The 21,073-nt window shown below is 40.3% G+C and overlaps 5 protein-coding genes across 6 annotated transcripts in view; 1 reads left to right on the top strand and 4 right to left on the bottom strand.

Annotated features, from left to right (window-relative positions):
- Positions 1-84: 84 nt before the first annotated feature.
- LOC108166557 (uncharacterized) lies at positions 85-1,750 on the bottom strand. The gene has a single exon (XM_081610792.1). The coding sequence runs from the start codon at positions 1,494-1,496 to the stop codon at positions 609-611; it is 888 nt and encodes a 295-aa protein (XP_081466918.1). The 5' UTR covers positions 1,497-1,750; the 3' UTR covers positions 85-608.
- A 164-nt stretch (positions 1,751-1,914) lies between these two features.
- On the bottom strand, positions 1,915-5,031 carry LOC145552828 (uncharacterized). The gene is made up of 2 exons (XM_081610790.1): positions 3,940-5,031; positions 1,915-3,740 (listed from the first exon to the last, which is right to left on the bottom strand). Exons 1-2 carry the CDS (start codon positions 4,824-4,826, stop codon positions 3,695-3,697), a joined length of 933 nt encoding a protein of 310 aa, XP_081466916.1. The 5' UTR covers positions 4,827-5,031; the 3' UTR covers positions 1,915-3,694.
- Positions 4,004-9,273, bottom strand: LOC108166553 (uncharacterized). Of its 2 annotated transcripts, XM_081610791.1 has the most exons (3): positions 7,759-9,273; positions 7,568-7,612; positions 4,004-4,105 (listed from the first exon to the last, which is right to left on the bottom strand). In XM_081610791.1, exons 1-2 carry the CDS (start codon positions 8,619-8,621, stop codon positions 7,588-7,590), a joined length of 888 nt encoding a protein of 295 aa, XP_081466917.1. In that variant the 5' UTR covers positions 8,622-9,273; the 3' UTR covers positions 4,004-4,105; positions 7,568-7,587. The 2 variants fall into 2 exon arrangements, with proteins under 2 accessions (XP_081466917.1, XP_017161991.2); XM_017306502.2 differs by lacking the exon at positions 4,004-4,105 and having other exon boundaries at positions 5,181-7,612.
- A 2,641-nt stretch (positions 9,274-11,914) lies between these two features.
- Positions 11,915-13,592, bottom strand: LOC108166558 (uncharacterized). Its single transcript, XM_017306534.2, has one exon. The coding sequence runs from the start codon at positions 13,237-13,239 to the stop codon at positions 12,370-12,372; it is 870 nt and encodes a 289-aa protein (XP_017162023.2). The 5' UTR covers positions 13,240-13,592; the 3' UTR covers positions 11,915-12,369.
- A 3,446-nt stretch (positions 13,593-17,038) lies between these two features.
- The window catches only part of hic2 (hypermethylated in cancer 2), a 29,188-nt gene continuing 25,153 nt past the window's right edge, over positions 17,039-21,073 (top strand). The window contains exon 1 of the mRNA XM_081610789.1: positions 17,039-17,850. The gene's annotated coding sequence lies outside the window, so the exon portion shown is untranslated. The remainder of the gene's footprint in view (positions 17,851-21,073) is intronic.

Below are 21,073 nucleotides of genomic sequence, written 5' to 3'. Positions count from 1 at the left end.
TCCTTTGAAAAAATCAGTTGAAAATCCAAAACATATGTAAAAAATATTAGTAAACATATAGCCCTACATATTCTTTATTTATTTTATATGTTCAGTAAATCATGAGGCTCATTTGTATTGACAGTAACAGTCAGGCAGGAGATGAACATACATTTAATTAATCCAGCTGTGAGTTGTATTAATTAAATGTCAGTAGTGTTTTTTATTGTTGATGTAATATGTCTCATATGTCATGGTTTTTATCAACTGAAGGTAAAAAAAAATCATCATAATTAACAGAAGGTCTGAAAACATCACCCGTGTGAAATAATTCTAGAATATGATTCACTGAAATATAAAAATAACAAAACAGAAATAAACGCATTTAGTCATATACTTTTAGGTAGTGATGCTAAATTGCTCATCTAAAAGATTGCTTCAGACTTTGTTCCAATTATCTCAGCACATTTCTGTTTTCAGACATGAGCCATCTGTGGACAAAGCGATCAATTTTCGATATACATTAAATCACATTGATTTTATACTTGACGTGTTCGTAAAACATCTCCACGTCACATTTGCTGTAATTTAACTTTTTTTTGCCTTCTTCTTTTTCTTCTGTGACGTACTTACCTCCTGCTGCACCGGGGGCACAGCCGTCCCCACACCGTCCTCACCGTGGCCTCCCGCAGGGCCGGGCTCCCCCACAGGTAAACGGATGGAGTGGAAACGGCATTTAAACGGGCCAGGATCGCAAAAAGGTTTGTGGCTTCGTTTCTGAATGTCAGCCCCCCTCCTGTAAAAAACTTTACGGCAATATTCACAAAAGAGGGGCACCACAACACCAGGAAGCTTATCACGACAAAAATAATGATCGTCAGCGACTCCCTCTTGCTCTCTCTCTCTGGACCTGGGGGCTCCCTCTCCAGCTGATACTTGGCTACAACATAAAGTTTGATAGTCATGACCACTTTGGTGAGCACTATCAGCTGAAAGAAGATGATTCCAAACACATACAGCTGTGTGGCTTTGGAGACTGGCAGCAGGTTCCTAACCACCAGGTTTGCAGCATTGTACAGCCAGCAATAGACGTTTAATCCTATCACAACCTGCCGTGTTATGAAGCGGCTGTAGACAAACGGATAACATACAGCAAAATACCTGTCAAACTGAGCAAACAGAAAGGTCAGGATGTTGACCCCTAGCAGATCCCGTAACACACTGTATGTCCCGTTTCTGAAAGGATACCCGTCATGAACATCAAACAGGCCCAGGTAATACACAGAGAAGCCCACCAGAGTGTCACAGATGCTGGTGTTCAGCATGAAAATGAAGCGGTTCTGAAGGCGGAGCGCTCTGGTGGCCGAGATCCCGATCACCACCGTCCCTGCAACCAGGACGGTGGTGGTGGCGAACAAAATCTGGAAGATGAAGATGAAGTAGTGCTCAGGCCTGCTGAAGTCCACAGAGAGAGGAACTCCTGCTGCTGCAGAGTCTGTCATGTTGGACAGGAGCATCGTTAATGAAGCTCAGCCACAGACATCACTATTTATGTTCTGGGAAGTCACTGGAGATGAACTCCTCGGAGTTTAACTCAATTCTCTCTTCAGACTTTTGCAAAACTTTCAAAACTTTCTAACTTTTAATCATGTAACCAAAACAATAAAGGTATTTTATTTACTTTTTATTTGATTGAAACTATAATTGTGAAATTATATGCCACTTACACTCAGTGGCATATAATTTTGAAGTGGATTTACAATATGCACGCCACCCTTTTCAGGCTTTTATTTGATAAATAAAAATTAAAACTGTATATTTTTCTTCTACTCCACAACTCTTCACCACATTGTTTGGTCTTTACAATAAGATCACAATATTCAGTTTTATACTTGAAATGTAAGATGGTGATGGAATAAATGATGAAGACAAACATATAATTCAACTATTTTATTGAATGTCATTTGTTCATGGGTTGAAACCATATTTTTCATACTTTGTCTTTTTAATGAAAGTGTTCAGTTTAGTTTTTGTTTACTTTTATTTCTTATTATATTACATCACTGATCTGAAGTGATATGCTGTTCATCTTATTCACCTGTATGCTGTCTATACTATGTGCAGTGTTTGTGTAATACAGATGAGATTGTATTCTATATTTTTCTTCATTAAATTTTTCATTCTGTGTTTTTCTTTCTATTCTGTAGCAGCATTGATACATCACCAGTAGAGACACTTATTCACACATTTGAAATGTTTTCCCTTGTTTTTTCCCTCTCCTGTTCCAAACAAAATCTATAGACATGACATTTTTGAAAAAAAAAAAATCCCTGTGTCACAATTTCAAGTATTTGCTAAAACCCAAAACCGGAAGTGAAACCAGCTACTCCGTCTTTGCAAAGTGATTCATTCGAGCAACGCGCCACACACAGAAATGATTAATTCTTTATTTCGTTAGCTGCATTCACACGAATGTTTTTTTGTTTTTTGTTTTGTTTTTTTCCTAACAGCACTGGATCTTGATTGCCCGCATTTAGAAAACAAATTTACTACGAGCCTAAACCACTGAGATATAATTTGAGTTGCATTTTTTTTTTTTTTACTTCAGAAAACAAAACATAAAACTGTTTGTTTCTGTAGGTCGTCAGGTTTCGGAAAATTTGACAGCACGGAATCTTCCCTTAAATTACAGGGTTATTTGCGCACAATATGCACCAAGGAAGCGCAGCTATGCGCACGCACCAGTTAGTGATGGCTATCATTGCTCAATAGCCTCGTGGTTATTAGTAGGTTTTCTTTAGTTTTACACTGAGGCACGGGGATGTGACTGAAACTGATGAGGGAGGAAAGAAAACATTTTCCTGTTGCTGCAATAACAGCTGAACTGAGTTTCTTCCGTCATGAGTTCGAGGAATTTTATCCTGCACGTCTCAAGGCTCGGAAACGTTTTAGTCTATAAAAAGATGAAACTGCATTTTATTAGAGTAAGTGAGTAAAACAAAACATAAAAATATAACAAGTAATTAAAAAGTACAACAAAACAAAATTTGATTAAAAAATGAAAACAAGGAATGTGTGAAGTTTAGAACTTTGTTCAAAGTTCAGACAAATTCACAGCGTTGTAAAAATAATATTGGTTTAGGAAACTAAAATTTGAATAAGAGTGAGGAAAATAACTTAGAATTTGATGATTTATAATTTCTCTAATTGAAGAAATGAGGAACATGGAGGAAGAGGAGCATCATATTTCCAAGAAGACATAAGAGAATACATCTTAACAGGAACTTTGGGGAGATGTAAACATGTTTCTCTGAATTTGGGATCAACATTTATCACACAGGATGGGTCAAGGCTTGGAATATGTCCCAGGAATGTCAATGGATTTATAAACTTTGCACCCCAGAAGTTTGAACCAAAAAACTACATTTGGAAATTTGAGGGAGATTTACAATTTTACAATAGCAGCCAAATCAGCAAGTTTCAATTAGTTTTAAAAAATAAACTCTTTTTCTAACCACAAGGGTAGAATATGCAGGCTGTGATACTACACTTTTTAAGATCAGTCTTATTAAATTGAATCAGTATTACTGTACTGAATTGACAAAGATTATGAACTTAACTGAAAAACAGAAAACAAAAGCATCTTATGTATACTAACGCAGCACTGTTTAAATTGTTTTCACAAAATAACAAAAGTGGAGGAATATATTTCTGTTCATCTTGGCGCCTTAGTGGGATCAGCCTTCGAACGTGAGCCACATCTGGAAATAAAAAAGAGCATTTATGAGTTCAAACTGCCATTACTTGATAGGATCATTTCTCATCAGTTATGCATATAAATCACACCGGCTTAGAAAGCAACTTTTTGGGAGACTTTTATCTTTCCTGATGCCTTACAGAAATGAATAACATTCAGTTGTACTGAATAGTAACTGCACTTTGTTCGCAAGACGCACTTACTGTCTCCTGCTGCACCGGGGGCACAGCCGTCCCCACACCGTCCTCACCGTGGCCTCCCGCAGGGCCGGGCTCCCCCACATGTAAACGGACGGAGTGCACACTGCATTAAAACGGGCCAGGATCGCGAAAAGGTTCGTGGCCTCACTCCTGAACGTCAGCCCCCCTCCTGTAAAGAACTTTATGGCAATATTCACAAAAGAGGGGCACCACAACACCAGGAAGCTTATCACGACAAAAATAATGATCGTCAGCGACTCCCTCTTGCTCTCTCTCTCTGGACCTGGGGGCTCCCTCTCCAGCTGATACTTGGCTACAACATAAAGTTTGACAGTCATGACCACTTTGGTGAGCACTATCAGCTGAAAGAAGACTATACTGAACACATACAGCTGCATGGCTTTGGAGACTGGCAGCAGGTTCCTGGCCAGCAGGTGAGTAGCGTTGTACAGCCAGCAATAGACGTTTAATCCTATCACAACCTGCCGTGTTATGAAGCGGCTGTAGACAAACGGATAACATACAGCAAAATACCTGTCAAACTGAGCAAACAGAAAGGTCAGGATGTTGACCCCTAAAAGTGATGGCAACACATTGTATGTCCCGTTTCTGGACGGATAGCCCTCCTGAACATCGAACAGGCCCAGGTAATACACAGAGAAGCCCACCAGAGTGTCACAGATGCTGGTGTTCAGCATGAAAATGAAGCGGTTCTGAAGGCGGAGCGCTCTGGTGGCCGAGATCCCGATCACCACCGTCCCTGCAACCAGGACGGTGGTGGTGGCGAACAAAATCTGGAAGATGAAGATGAAGTAGTGCTCAGGTCTGCTGAAGTCCACAGAGAGAGGAACTACTGCTGCTGCAGAGTCTGTCATGTTGGACAGGAGCATCGTTAATGAAGCTCAGCCACAGACATCACTATTTATGTTCTGGAAAGTCACTGGAGATGAACTCCTCGGAGTTTAACTCAATTCTCTCTTGATGTACCGTATCCTGCAAAAGTATTTTTTGTCACATCCACAATTTCCATTGCATTGTGCTAAAATGTTTTATTATTGTGTAATAGATCAACACAAAGTTACACATAATGAAAAGTGAAACAACTTTTACAAGTTACAAGTAGAAAAGTGGATTCTGTTGATGCGTTGTGGCTTTTGGTGTTTTATGTACCTTTAGTTTTGTTGTGGGTTTTGGTGTGGTGTTGTTTTTATTGATGCTGTGCTTTGACTTTGGAGTGTTGTAACCTTTGGTGTTCTGTTGCGCATTTGGTTTTGAGTTGTGGCTTTTGAATCTGTCGTAACTTTTTTGTGTTGTGACTTTTATTGTGGCTTTTACATTTTGTTGACCCCTATGAGCCACCATACAGAGGTTAACTCAAGAACCTTAGAAAACACACTGCATCACAAAGACCAAGGAACATAGCAGATGTGTCTGTGATAAAGTTCTGGATGGTTTTGACTGTCCACTTGCTCTTGTATTGAGGTTCAAGGCCTTGTATATAATTCAAACACTTGAATTCAAGTGTTTGAATTTAAATTAAACACTAGAAATGCAGCACAAGAAAAAGCTCGTCTGAACTTCGTTGATATTTGGCTGATAAACAATTTTATTTAGACAAAAACAAACAAATAAAAAAAGAAAACAATATAAATGCCTTAAACTGTATTTGATAAAAATAATACACCTGTTTTTTCCTAATGGCTTGACAATTTAATAATTAACCAACAGCCAAAGCCCCCAAAATAATAATATTTTGACATACAGGACAGCTCTGTAGAGTGGGGATAAAATAGGAACATCTAAAATAGAGAAGGAACAATACATTACTATTATTATTTATTTTCCCCCTGAGATGGACATATTTGAGTCTTTAATAAAGTCGATGATGATTATTGTACTGCATTTTAAAGTTTTTAAGCTTCAGTTTCCCATATACGGGCATTTTTGTGAAATCTAGGTCTTTATTTGTGCTTAGAATGCGTCTTAAAGGTTTTGTTGTTGTAGTGAGAAACACGCAGGTGGAAGTAAAAAGCTTCCACTAGAGGGCGGTAAGATTAATAAAGTTTGGTTTGATTTCCCACTGCTGGTTTGGGAGACAGTCTTTTATTATTAACTGAATAATTCTTATATATATATATAAACTGTGTTTTAATAGAAATACAAAGGGGACTTTATCTATTAAAACCAAGAGTTATTAGTGTTTCAAACACTGGAAATGTGTGAGCGTTAGAATAGTCAAAAATACAGAAATATTTACTGTTTACTAGGATGTTCCTGGAGAGAAGTATACTAAGACATGACTTTACTCAAATTTCAGATAAAAAATGTTTTCAGATTAGTTCATTATTATTATTATTTTTCAAAAATGCCTACATTGAACTCATCTAGCATTTGTATATAAAGAAGATTGATTTACATGTAATGTCATCCCTGGAGGAGAGAGATTAATTTTTTTAATGTCGTAGCAAATAAAACATGTACAAATGTTAAAAGGGGCAACATTTGTAGGGAAAAAAAAAACATTGCACTTATAAGTAGAGCCACAGGGATAGTTTCATTGAAAACTTGCAACGACCTCAATGCTAAATAACTTTTGCTGGATTAAGGGTGATGCTGGTGGACGACATATATTATTCTGGACAAAACAGGGCTTGTCATCATTAGAGGCAGTTTCTATTCAGATACTGAGAAGAGATTCTGATGAGTGGTAACTCTGTATGGCCAAACTCCATTCAAGATGCCTTTGTAGATCAGGATCTATAACAGACTACGTCCAGAATTTGAGAAGAGATGGAATGGCCTCCCGGCGGTCTTGACCTCCAACCTGAAAACTGGAAACTTGTGGAATCAGCTTGTGTGTGCTGCTTGTGAATGAAAGACCTGATTTGGAACAAATGATGGTTGCAGATTTAGAGGACAATTTAGCGACTTGTGACCAAACCGGTGAAGAAGAGAAAACAGATAGTTGTGGTTGTGTGTGGATCTCCCACAGATTAACAAAGTTCCTGTTAATTAAAAAAAATAAATAAATAACAAAAATGTTAATTTCATATATCTTGTTTCTTCAGATTCGATCAGTTCAAGACATACAACACTAAACAAGAGTTCATTACAATGAAATGTTTGGAAACGGCAGAGAGCGCAGGCTTGGAATAAGTAACTTTCTTCAACCAGTTTCCTTCAAATGTTGCACAATTTAATTAAAGATAAACAAATGAAGGGAACAATAAAAAATACTGCAAAAAACCTTCCCTTTCTTTTGCAGCAAATTCATTCTAGGGCCTTTATTTAACTTTCTTTATTCTTTTTTCAGGTAAATCTGAAAGTGTAGATTTACTACCGTTCAAGTATTGATGTCTGTTTTTCCTTGCCTTCTACCTGTTTGTGGTTCATCTTTGCAGTAGAGCAAGTATTATTTTTAAACAACGATCATTTTTGCCATAATTTTATAAATATGCATGTATGCAGCAGAATAATTTCAACTACAAGACAAAGGGACTAAAAGAAAGCTTCAATGATGTTGGGTGAAAGTTTGTAAAGTCCGTTGTTGTCACGTAAAGGTTGACATAAAATAATAACTATACAAATATATATTTCAACAGACATGAATTTAAAATGAGAAACTACAAACCTGTGTGGAAGTCCGAAAGCTCAAACCTTCGAAACCTTAATAGACCTAAAAAAAGAAAAGTACAAGCATAAGTTGAATCAAATGGTTTTTCTTCCGCTTTACACCGACAAAGGTTTTGACGTGTTGTGTCTTGTCTGTTTCCTAGATGCAAGTCTAAAGTGTTAACTTTTAAAACCTAATGACCAACCAACCATGTTCGTGGTTTGCAGATTTTCCTCCACACACTTTTCCACGCGGCCGCTCGGAGCGCGGGACTCGCCCACAGGTAAAGACACGGAGTGCAAAGCGCGTTGCTCCTGGACAGGATTTTCATTGGATTGTTTGCATCGTTTTTAAAAGTAACGTGCTTCCCAGTCAGCGATGACAGAATCGTATAGGACATGCTGGGGCCCCAGAAGAGCAGGAAAAACACAACCACCACTATTATGATCAACAGAGACTCTTTCTTACTGTCTCTCTCCGGGCCTGGAGGCTCCCGGAGAAGCTGGAATCTGACCACGAAAAGAAGCTTAATAGTCATTGACACTTTGGAGATAATAATTACAAAGATGCTTATTCTGCTATAAACTGCAATGTCCAAAGCTTTCGACAATGGGACCATGCGCTGGATGGCCAAAAGGCCGTAAACATGCACCCAACTATAAATGGTCACACCGACGACAACTTTTGTGGAGATAAAACGAGCGTAAAAGAACGGATGGCAAACAGCAAAATACCGATCAAACTGCGCGAATAAAAACGTCATGATATTAACCCCCAGTAGAGAGGGCAAAATATAAAACGTCCCGTTTTTGGAAGGATAGTCCTCCCTCACATCGAAAAGAAACTGATAGAAAATGCCACAGCCTGTCAGCGTGTCAGAAATGCTGGTGTTCAGCATAAATATAAAGCGGTGCTGCACTAAAAGAGCCCGGGTGGAAATGATGCCGCACACCACAGAGCCCGCTACGAGCACAGTGCTGATCCCCGACATGACGTGGAAAACGAAGAGAAAATAGTCTCCTGGAGAGGTAAAGTCAACACACAGAGGAACCAAAGTGAAGTTGGTGGACATGATGGGAAGGTGCAGTGGAAGCAGGACAGGACGGTCTGCCACCGAAACAAAACATCCAGTCTGTTTTAAAGACTTTGTTCCACATAGAATGAATCCTCTACATACTGGTGTTAATGGATTGGACGGAGTTTTGATGACCCTTCATTCCCCTCCCATAACTTATCATAACTCATGTTATGATAAGTTATGGTGTAACTGTAACTGATGGTGTAATTGTATTGTAACTTTCTTAGTTTTGGATGAAAATAATCTTGATAAATCCATGACTAGGTTGCTGTCCAAGGTGCTGAAAATGCGGATAATGTGGCTGTGATGACAACCGGTGTTTGGGCCTCTTATCGGTTGGTTTTGTGTTTCGTGTTTCAAGGCTTTGAAAGCTGGATGAGGCCAATGTTATTCGGTTTTCAAAACGACAGGATGTGCACAATTATTATGCGGAGTTCGGGCTGGAGTCTCATTTGATCAAACATGTTTATTTTTTAATTCATGCAATAAAATCAAAAAAATATTTGGAAGACAATCGTTATTATAGCGTCTTTATTGGCTGTCTATAAATCAAACTACTGTACTACTGTGTTGAACAGCTCCTTACACTCAGGCGTATCAGTGAGTTTTCAGAGTTTGAAAAGCACTATTATGGCAATTATTTCCCATGATTTATTAAAAATAATTAGCTAACAGAAATAAAATGTGCTTAATCATGATATAAACATAGCTTTATAACACAATTTATCAAAGAAAAAATGGTTAAATAGGCTCTGATGGTACGAAATGTTCGTTTATTGTTTTGTTTTTGATTGGTAGTAAAAATCTAGTTTTCTGTAGGCAACAGTTGCCATAGAGATTGTTTTACGTAAATAAATAAATAAATAAATAAATAAATAAATAAATAAATAAATAAATAAATAAATAAATAAATAGGGCAAACGTCGTCATCACTGGACCTATTGCTATGTCCAAAGTTTCCTTCACTTTGTTTTCATGACCTGACTTTTTGAAAGTAAGCAATTTTTGATTTATAGGACACCTTTCAAGACATAGAGCACCAGGGAAAAAACAAACTAAACATTCAACATCAGTGAATCAAAATAGTTAATACTTCCAGTGACAAAAATATACCATTCACCAGAGCAATCCAATTTCGACAAAAGTATGCAATTTAAAACAAGAAACTAACCTATGTGGAAGTGACATTCAAGATCTTAGTAAACCTAAAAGAGAAAAGGGTAAGAATTAGTGAAGTATTTTGTGTGTGTGTGTGTTGTCTCCTTAAAATAAATCTAAATTATTAGGTTTCAAAATTAAGTGGTCAACAAACCATTTTCAGTTTTTGCAGATTTTGCTCCAAACAGTTTTCCATGCCGCTGCTCGCTGGGCGGGACTCGCCCACAGGTAAAGACACGGAGTGCAAAGCGCGTTGCTCCTGGACAGGATTTTAAGAGGATTGAGTGCATCGTTCTTAAAACTAATGTACTTTCCAGTCAGTGATGACAGGATGGTGTAGGACATGCTTGGGCCCCAGAAGAGCAGGAAAAACATAACCACCACTATTATGATCACTATTATGAATTTAGACCTAACAAGAAGTCCCACTTTGTCTCATAAATGAACAGAATATTTAACAAACAGGCTTAATTATCATCAAAAACATGTGGCAAATGTAAAATTGACTTTTCTTTTTCTATTAATCGACCAAATACTGGAACATTTGAATTAAGAGCATTTTTACCAATCTCCTCCTTAATGTTTGTTTGTTTATTTATTTAAATTGCCATTATCCATTGCCTTGATAATAGCCACTCTTCCTGAGATCCAGGAAAAGTTGCTTGTTGAATCGTGAACACCAATTATATCCTATATAAGAAGGTTGGAGAAATGTCAAAGTGGTGGACCACAACAAGTGGGGCATTTTTCCAAATTAGACTTGAAAAAAAATGATGCTTCACCGCCACCTAATGAACATGTTGAGCTTGACAACATCCAGCTATAAACACAATATGAAAGGAAATTGGAAAAATAGTGCAGGAGTGGGAAGGACTTGCAGCAGTTGGGTCAGTTTCAGAAACAAAAAGCTGTTGGTGAGTCATATGACAGTAGAAATCATCCAGGTTATGAGTTTCATTAAAGAAAATAAATAATAAAAAAACAAGGATTAAATATTGAAAATGAGAGTTTTTCATGAGACAGGAAACAGAACCAAAGCATGTAAATGTTTGACCTTTCAGAAAACAAATCACAGGAACACACACCTGGAAAGAAGAAATCGAAAGAAAGCCACATGACGCTTTGTCTGCTGTTCTCCATAAGCTTTGATGGCGACACAGGAACATGGGGGGATGTGTACAACACTAAACGTGTTGGTGAACATGTAAAATGTTAAAAAATAAATACATAAATAAATAAAAGATAATAATGCTGCACATCACCCCATCATCCCCAATAGGAGTGGGAAAGACAAAAACAGATTTCGTTGTCCCAGCATAATAACCTGTATTATGCTGATTTAAACTAATGTAAGGTATTTTAACAGTTGATCCGTGACAACAACAAGAATCTAATACCGAAAGGGTGCCGATGTTTTCACTTTAACAACCAAACTCAACAGATAAATGTATTTTTTCAGTGTATGCTAAGCTAACTTAAAATTATTCAAGGTCTTCAAGCAGGTGGAAGGAGTCCAGGAGCTATCCGAGGTGCTGAATCTTCAGACGGGAATGAATCAGCTATTTTTTGTACACCACATTATCCGACACCCAACAATTTTGGTTGGGTGTCGCGGATTTTCTCCGCTTTCTGCTAGTTATTTTATTTTCTCAGTGCAGCATGTGAAGTAGCAGTAATCGAGAGTTGAATTGAAACATCAGATAATATGTCTTCATTTTGTTATTTTCTTATGATAATTTAATACGAACCATACACAACTGACAAATTATCTGGTGCGTAAAGTTTTGTGTTTTTTGGTCATTTTCTGCACATTTTCAGTGTTCAGTTGGATCAAAACTGGACATTTTGATCCAACCGGCGAGAAGGCGCGTAAGTTTGAACCAATGTTTCACTTTGTACAAATTGTAATTTCTTATTTCAATAGATGTCTGCTTTTACCGGCACTGTCTGTCGGCACGTCCGTTAAATATGCTTACAGTAATCAAAATGCTTGGGTATAGTTTAAAGTTTTTTGCCAGATTTAAACATGTTCGTTCACATTGGGAATCCACAATTTGTTCGTTTTTAACGTAACCAAATTAACATAAATAAATAAATAAATAAATTAGTTCGACAAAACGAACGGGACAGCAATTTGTCAAAATTAAATATTTCAAAAGCGTTTCTTGAACTTTTTGCAAAATATATTCAACTTAGATCCAACTGGATATTAAGTTGGTAAATGAGTAAACATGTCACAGCAGAACGGGAAACTGATTTTTGACTGTTTTTGCACTTTAAAACAACACAATCACATTTAAAAATCCATATTATTTACTAGCAAACATTTTGAGCGTTGCCTTGTGCTTTTCGTTTCATACAGTCCATCGAGAGGCATAAAAAATGCATTTTTAGGGAAGTCGTGTTAATTTGTAGGTGATTAAATACTTGCAGGGAAGTATATCTTCTTTATTATAGCTTTGATGATGAAGGTGCTTCATTAAAGGTCACTCCGGTCATATTAAAGGCCACTCTGTAAGAGAGCATGCACTGTGTTAGATTTACGTCTCACACATAAGATAAAAACATATGTTGATGTAAACGCTCATTTCCTCCCCTTCCTCCAGGGGCAGACCTTCTGCCACACGGTTCTCCATACCGCCCCCCGCAGCGCCGGGCTCCCCCACAGATACACGGCCGGAGTGACCAGCGCGTTCATCCGCGCCATGGTGGCAAAAAGGTTGGTGGCTTCATTCCTGAACCTGAGCCCCTTCCCAGTCAGCTGCCGGACAATGATGTTAACAAAGGACGGGCTCCACAGAGCCAGGAAACATATGACCACAAACACAATGATGCGCAGAGACTCCTTCTTGCTGTTCCTGTCCGCGCTGGGCGCCTCTCTCACCAGCTGGCTCCTGGCTATGACGTACAGTTTGACCGTCATGAGCACCTTAATGAGAACTATGACCTGCAGGGTCATCACACCGAACGCGTTCATCTGAGCCGCCTTTGAGATGGGCACCAAGTTCTGCGCCGTCAGGATCGAGTAGGTGTAGACCCAGCAGAACCCGCAAACTGAAATGACAGCAGGCCTTGTTATGTAACGGTTGTAAAAGAAAGGGTGGCACACGGCAAAGTAGCGGTCAAACTGAGCGAAAAGGAAGGTGAGGACATTAACACCGAGGAATGACGGCAAAATGTAGAAGGTTCCGTTCCTGGAGGGGTAGCCCTCTTGGACGTCGAAGAGGCCGAGGTAGTAGACCGAGAAGCCGGTCAGAGTGTCACTGATGCTGGTGTTAAGCATGAAGATGAATCGGTTTTGGCCTCGCAGGGACCGGTTGGATAGGATCGCGATGACTACTGAGCCGGCCACCAGCACGGCGGCGGTGGCGAACAGGATGTGGAAGATGAAAACGAGAAAGTCCTCTGGGCGGTCAAAGCCCACCGACAGAGGGACGGTGCTGTTGAGGAGCATCCTGGAGCTCCAGGAAAGAAGCTGCTTTCACCGCTTTTTATAGGCTGGACAGTGTTGGTTAGGAATGAGACAAACCTCCAGAGAGGAAGGGATTCATGATAGATAGATAGATAGATAGATAGATAGATAGATAGATAGATAGATAGATAGATAGATAGATAGATAGATAGATAGATAGATAGATAGATAGATAGATAGATAGATAGATAGATAGATAGATAGATAGATAGATAGATAGATAGATAGATAGATAGATAGATAGATAGATATAGATAGATAGATAGATAGATAGATAGATAGATAGATAGATAGATAGATAGATAGATAGATAGATAGATAGATAGATAGATAGATAGATAGATAGATAGATAGATAGATAGATAGATAGATAGATAGATAGATAGATAGATAGATAGATAGATAGATAGATAGATAGATAGATAGATAGATAGATAGATAGATAGATAGATAATAAGTTCCCCTTTTTTAAGAATAAATACAAAACACAGTAACAAATAAAATCAAACAACTGATAAGAAGAAGTTTAGTGAAAATCAATAATTTACATGTTTTAGTAGGATATACTATGTAGGAAAAAATAAAATGCTATGTTGCTAAATATGCTATTGAGACAATGTACAGATTTGTCCTTACACAGTTTTAAAGCTAGTTTAAACCACTTCCCATTTTAGTTTTCACATTGAATAAAACTTCCTCTCATGGTTAATTTTCCTAGTTTCTCATGTAAAATTACATGAGAAACAGGAGGTCTTGATATTTCTGAAATTAAATAGAAAGTGGAAAAAAGATAAAGGAAAAGAAACAATTACAAAAGTCAATATGTTACACAGAGCACAAAAAACAAATGCAAATAAAAAACAGAAAAACAAAAAGCAACATAACTTTAAAAATAAAATTCAATTCAATAGAAAATAGTCCAAATGTAGTTGTTCAAACTGAAAGGTTCAGGTTTCCTCAGAAGGTGGAAACTTAGGCTTAAAACAACACCATTTGAAGTAGCTGCTAGCTTTGATCCACGTAGCCATTAGCTTAGCTCTGAGTGGCTGTTGGTAGCTGTTACTTTAGCTCTAAACAGTTGTTCGCCTAAATCTGAGAAGCTATTTGTGGAAAAGCAGGTGGTACTGTTAACTTATGTCTGAGTCACCATTAGCTGAGCTCTGAGTCGCTGTTTGTTTGGTTGGAGTAGCTTTTAACTTTACTCTAAATAAATACTAGCATGGAGCACAATAGCTATTAGCTGGACTCAAAGTAGCTCTAGGCGTAACAGTTAGTTTAAATAACAGTTAGTAACAGTTAGTTTAAATAACAGTAACAGTTAGTTTAAATCTTAGTACATGTTAGCTGAGTTCTGAGTGAGTTAACTATTTGTAGACGTTAGCATGACCTAGAATACCTATTAGCCAATCTTAATGTTTCTATCAGCTAACTCTGAGTAGTTTTTAGCTCCAAGTAGCTTTCAGCTCAGTTTTTGTAGCTGTCAGCTTTGCTCTAGGTAGCAGTTACCTTATCTCATAATAGCTTTTAGTTTAGTTCAGAGCAGGGGTGAAAGTAGTTTTAAATTTTTGAGGGTACTATGACAAAAAAATAAAAAATTAAATATATATATATATATAATATACATATTCACTATTGTGCACAGAAAGGTAGCAAGCATTGTACATGCGCGCACGCACGCACACACACACACACACACACACACACACACACAAACATACACCTATGTTGTAGGTGTATGTTTGTGTCAGTAACACATTGTCTGTGTTACTGACAATGTGGAGATTCCTACACACGTCTACATCGTGAAATAGCACCTGACCCAAACTCTTGCCCGAGTTTGGGTCAGTTTGGGTTTCTTGTTCTTGAAATCTGCCTTTGAAATACAATCATGAAGCCTTTTTATCACCAAGGCTCCTGAATGACACAAGCCAAGAACTTCTGGGTTCTGGACCTGAATAAAAGGATGTATAAGTGCATGCCTAGATTGCTCTTCTGCTTTTGTTTCTTATGTTTGGTAAAATAGTCACAGCATTAAATTGTCTACAAAAATGAATACAAATAAATATAACAAGTCCCAGACTGTTTCTAGCATTGTGCAATGATTAATACATGAATAATCCTAATGAATTAACAGTAATTAAAAATAATAGTGGATAAAAGGCTTCAGACCATTTATACCAAAGCAGGTATGGAGAACCACAAAAGCAAAAATTAAATCATATACAAATCTATTAATCTCTTCATTTTAAATGAATAAAATTATAACATTTTATTTAAGTATTTATGTCAGCTTGAGTCATGCAGAACTGATCTGATCATTTCCATAGCAACGATCAGAAGCAAGATGTTGCGCAAGAAGTCCAGTGAGCTCACTGATGAGGTCATAGATGACATTATGACATCACAGTAGATCAAAGAAGTTCTAATGCATTTATGCTGGAATCTCTAAGCATCAGTCAGGATCCAGAGTTTCAGATTTGTGTAGAGCAACAATGTTTAGTTTTGCATCGGCGCTTGTTCCCCTGATAATCCCGGTTGGTTGGGGCATCGGATATGCCGTGACCACCGGGATGAAGAAAGTGTGCGATCGTTTTTTTCCAGGGAAAGATTCCAACGAGGGATACGATCAGGAGGAAGAGGACGATCCGTTTTGGAGAGGATTTCCATCCAGTTCCAAAAAGCAAACCGACCCGGCTGGGGAGGTTTGCTCTCAAAAGGCGATGGATGTTGGGACCTCGGACTCCATCTCGTCCTCTGTACGAGACGGTACAGAGGACGACAGTACCGTCTCCGGACAAACCGACCCGGCTGGGGAGGTTTGTTCGGAGACGATGGTACAGTGTGAGGGTGAGAGTTCAGTCGCAGAAAAATCTAACCCGGCTGGGGAAGATTTGTCTGCGGCTGATCTCGCAGCTAAAGCTGTGGCTGAAGTGACAGCCAAAGCTTTAGTTTCGTTGGTCCCATCGCTTTACGTACAGGAGAGTCCTCTGAAGGGCACTTTCAGAGGGTCCTTTGAAATACAAAGTTCCCCGGATGGGGAACTTTGTATTTCAGATAACGGAGTTGCTAATTTATTCAACAATCCACCTCTAAATGCAAATGTTTCCGTTAATGTCGAGATTTCCTGTTCTCCTGACGTTAATTCAGTAGATAGCGTTGGGTCGGATCTGCTGGATGTAGGGAGGACATCTGCAGGACAAGGACAAGCCGAGGAGAACTACTTCAAGTTCTCCGATGAGCTCCACAACAGCTGGGTGAACGCTGCTTTCCAGAGCATCCTAAACCTCAGCGTCACCAAGCGGTGTCTAGCAAAGGAAAGGATTTTTCTGGAGGCATCGTCCATCCCCTGCTGTGGGAGTCTCCTCCTCTCAGCTGTCCGTCAGCCCGGCAAACATTTTAGTCAGAAAGACCTTTCCCCAGTTCTGATGGAGCTGAAGGAGAAGAAGCTGCCATCGGGCGTGGGAAAGGACTACGACTTAAAAAGTTTGCTGGAGTCTGTGCTGGTCTGGATGGATTCGTTTGGCGGCGACACAGATAGAGAGTTGTACGACAACGACTCCTGCTCTAACTGTGGAGCCACTTCCCTCAGGCTCCTGAACAATGGCGCCATGCTTGCCCTTCCACCGGTGTTATTTTCAACCAGTATTAGTATACTGCTTGAATACTGGTTGGATTTGGCTTGCAAACGCCGTTGTTCAGGCTGCGGGTCACCCTGGCAGAAAAAACACTGCCTGACCGATAACAAGGTCCTGGTGTTTTTTCTGCACAGGTTGACCAGGAAGCACCAAACCAAAGTCACTCAGACCATCGATGTCCCTGCAGAATGTGGGACGGAGACGTACCACCTGTCCTCCGTCATCTGTGGGGATCCAAACCTGACAGACTTCTACTGTTATGTAATGAAAGGGGAACAAACCATGAAGGCAGACAATGAGCATGTCTTCACTGCAGACAGCAACTGCAGTGAAGACATGTCCAACAACGGATTCATTTACATTTATGAAAGGAATTGATCAGACACCAGAGGACAAAAGGTAAAAAGATTTGACAGGTTTCTCTCCGGGCACTCCGGCTTCCTGCAACAGTCTGAAATCTCCACTGAAATGATCCAGTAGACAGAGGTGGACCCTGGAGGCGGGTCCGGCGGGCGGCACTGATGCAGGGGGCAAAGTCCCCCAGCAGGAGACTGAGCCCAAAAGGCCCAGTCTCCTGCTGGGGGGAGACTGGGCAGGACAGAGCACAGGGAGGCAGAGGAGCAGCGGCAGACTCTGGAGACGGCGGCAGAGGAGCAGCGGGAGGCGACGGAGGAGCAGCGGGAGGCGGCAGAGGAGCAGCGGGAGGCGACGGAGGAGCAGCGGGAGGCGGCGGAGGAGCAGCGGGAGGCGGGAGGAGCAGCGGGAGGCGACGGAGGAGCAGCGGGAGGCGACGGAGGAGCAGCGGGAGGCGGCGGAGGAGCAGCGGGAGGCGGCGGAGGAGCAGCGGGAGGCGGCGGAGGAGCAGCGGGAGGCGGCGGAAGAGCAGCGGGAGGAGCAGCGGAGGAGCAGCAGGAGACAATGTCTCTCTCTCTCACACATTTTGCTTTATTTCGCAAAGGTTTGAATCAACTCTCTTTGAAGCAGCACTACAAATACTATGACTAAAAGTTAAAGCTGTTAAATCTGCTTGTTTTACAACAAGTAGATTTGTATGTGTGCCTGGGTGATTAATTAGATAGATAGATAGATAGATAGACAGACAGACAGACAGACAGACAGACAGACAGACAGACACCTATGAATTGTATTGTTTTTGTGTTTATGATGAGCAATGGGGCAGATGAGAACTCCAAGGGACACTTGTAAAATTGACACAACACGTTTTGTTTTCTATTGTACATTATATGCATTTTTCAAACCATCATGTTTAATGACCTAACAAATACACATTTTATCATGTGTTGTGTAAATATCTTAAAATTGTACAGTAATTCAATACCTTTTGGTTCATCATTTGCTGCCACTGCCAGGATTTGAACCTGCTGTCTCCGTGTTTTTGAAGGACACAAAACCACTCAGTTGATTGCTGAGATAAATTTGCTTTGCGGCCACAAGAGGGCGCACAAGACATGTTTCTTTCTTTCAGTGGGTTTAACACTAAAGCATTTCACCAGAAGGATTTTCACAAGGGCTGCACAGTGGTGCAGTTGGTAGAGCTGTTGCCTTGCAGCAAGAAGGTTCTGGGTTCGATTCCTGGCCCCGGGCTTTCTGCATGGAGTTTGCATGTTCTCCCTGTGCATGCGTGGGTTTTCTCCGGGTACTCCGGTTTCCTCCCACAGTCCAAAAACATGACTGTCAGGTTAATTGGCCTCTCCAAATTGTCCCTAGGTGTGAGTGTGTGTGTGTATGGTTGTGTGTCTCTGTGTTGCCCTGAAACAAACTGGCAACCTGTCCAGGGTGACGACGCCTCTCGCCCGGCACGTTAGCTGGAGATGGGCACCAGCAACCCTACTGACCCCATTAAGGGACAAGGGTGTAAGAAGATGGATGGATTTTCACAAGCATTTCAATTATGTAACGGAGTGGATTGTGTTATAAAAGTTAGATGTAAATCATGAACAGTCTCCAGGTTAAAAAAAATTGCATTTATATTCAAGGTTATATTTCAGTGCAGCAGACTGTAAGCAGTGATGGTTGCACAGTCTGATAGCTGATAGAAGGAATGACCAACAGTAATGTTGTGTGTTTTGTGTGTTTAGGATGCAGCAGCTGGTCACTGTATAGGAGCTGTCCAGCTCTGTAGTGGTGAGGTGAATGGAGCTGGAAACATTGTCCAAGACTGATGTAATTTTTTTGCAAGAACATTAACAGTCAACTCACAACATATTTAAAGCAAAAATCAAAGAAAACAAAGCAATTGTTGTCTTCCTGTCTGTTCTCAGTTAGAGTTAGTTCTGAACTTTGAATGAGCCATTCTCACACATGGATATGTGTTGACCTGCGGGATGTCATTATAACCCTGGTGTCATGAAGCGCAGGTGCTACAGGAATATTTTATTTTGGTTACATCTGCAGCAGCTTTACTGTGTCCTTTTTATGGTCTTGTGGTCTTATATAGCTTATTCGTAAAAATGGCTTTCTTCTATAAAGTCCAAATTCATGGAGTGTGTATTTTTTAGTCGTCTTGACAATAATCTCAAACCTGAGCTGTGGATCTCTGCATCTTCTCCAGAGTCACCATGAGCCGGCTATCCACTCACTCTTCCCGCCTGGCCTGTCAGTTTAGCTGTGCAGACACGATTTAGAACATCAGCAGTTAGTGTAGTAGTGTTTTCTATTTCCAGGTGATGGACTGGGCTGACCTCTGTAAAATGTCCAAAGCTTAAGATATATGGGTTTATAACCCCACCCTGCTTTACATTTCTTCACAACTTTCTTCTTGACTTGTCTGCTGTCTTCATCGGACTTCATGATGCTGTTTGTTCATTTACAGAACACCTGCATTGTGCTGAGAAACTGAATTTGCTGAAGTTCAAAGCACTGTATCTTAGGTACAAGAATGATGGTAAAAGATTCATATATTTGTTTAAATAAAGGAATATAAACCACTTCCACTAATTAGTCCCTGCTCCCTGTCTATTTTTTACCAAGAAACTATTCTTCAAGGGAATTAAGCTCGCTGAGGTTAATCCCTTCCTGCATCTACATAAGTCAGATGAGAGGGCAGCCCCTCTGCTGTTCCCTTACAGCTCCCTCAATAAGACTTTGTTGCGACATGAGGCTCTGAGGCGTTTTCTCCGCACTTATGTCTAACTTCAGCCATGTTCTGTCTCCTGTGTTGCCTCTGACGAGCTTTGGCAACGTGCTGTTGTTTCTTTTCAGCATTGCCCTTGGCGCGGCGATCATCTACCTGAACGTGTCTGTGTTCCTCTCCATCCTTCTGAGCAGGTCGCTGCGCAGCGAGAACCGCTTCATGTACATGCTGAGCACCTGCCTCAGTGACATCTGCACCGGCGTCTCTTATTATTACGCCGGCGTGCTCGACGTGAAAGATCATTTCCAGTCCCCAACCCGCACGTTTTACATTGTGCCCACGTTTCTTGGCCTCTCCTTCATGGCCATCCTGGCCGCGCAGGCGGACCGGTACCATGCCGTTACATCTCCTTTTAAATATTCCCAGCGCATGACCAGAAACAGAACCCTGTCAGTTATCTTCGCCTACTGGTTCTATGCGTTCTTCATTGTGGCTGTGCAGAACCTGGTCCCGATAGGGACAGCTACTAAGATCACCAGCATCGGTACATTTATCGGGAACATTTTCGTTGTGGTTATAATGATAGGTCTGAACATCAGGCTGTTTATCATCGCCACCTTCCAGCTGGGCAGGGAGCCGCCCTCTGAGGAGAGGGACAACAAGCGCTCCTCGGTGTATCTCATTCTGGTGGTGGCTGTGTTTTTCCTGGCGGCCTGGATCCCCTTGTTCTGTCATATTATCGCCTGTAATTTCATTGGCACCATCTGCTACACCTTTGGGAATGAAGGCACCGATCCTCTTCGCATTTTGCCCAGGGTCAACGCCGCTCTGACCCCTGTTCTGTACTTGAGAGGGTGCAAAGCGCTGAGAGTGGCGCTCTTCTCCACAGTGTGGAGACCCTGTTGTAAAAACAGGTGAGGTGCTGATAGTGTGTTTTTTTTTTTGTTTGTTTTTTTTTAATCAATTTTAGGCTGTTTAGAGACAATTTTTTATCACACGTTTAAACTTCACCTATCAAATTTGCTGTTTTGTGTACATCTGAAATACTTCTAGGATAATTAAGCTAAATTACAAATGAATACAATAT

The sequence above is a fragment of the Poecilia reticulata genome, chromosome 9, assembly GCF_904066995.2.
Source record: "Poecilia reticulata chromosome 9, P_reticulata-male-v2, whole genome shotgun sequence".
In the NCBI taxonomy this organism is placed as follows: domain Eukaryota; kingdom Metazoa; phylum Chordata; class Actinopteri; order Cyprinodontiformes; family Poeciliidae; genus Poecilia; species Poecilia reticulata.
This window is presented reverse-complemented; position numbering and strand designations above follow the sequence as displayed.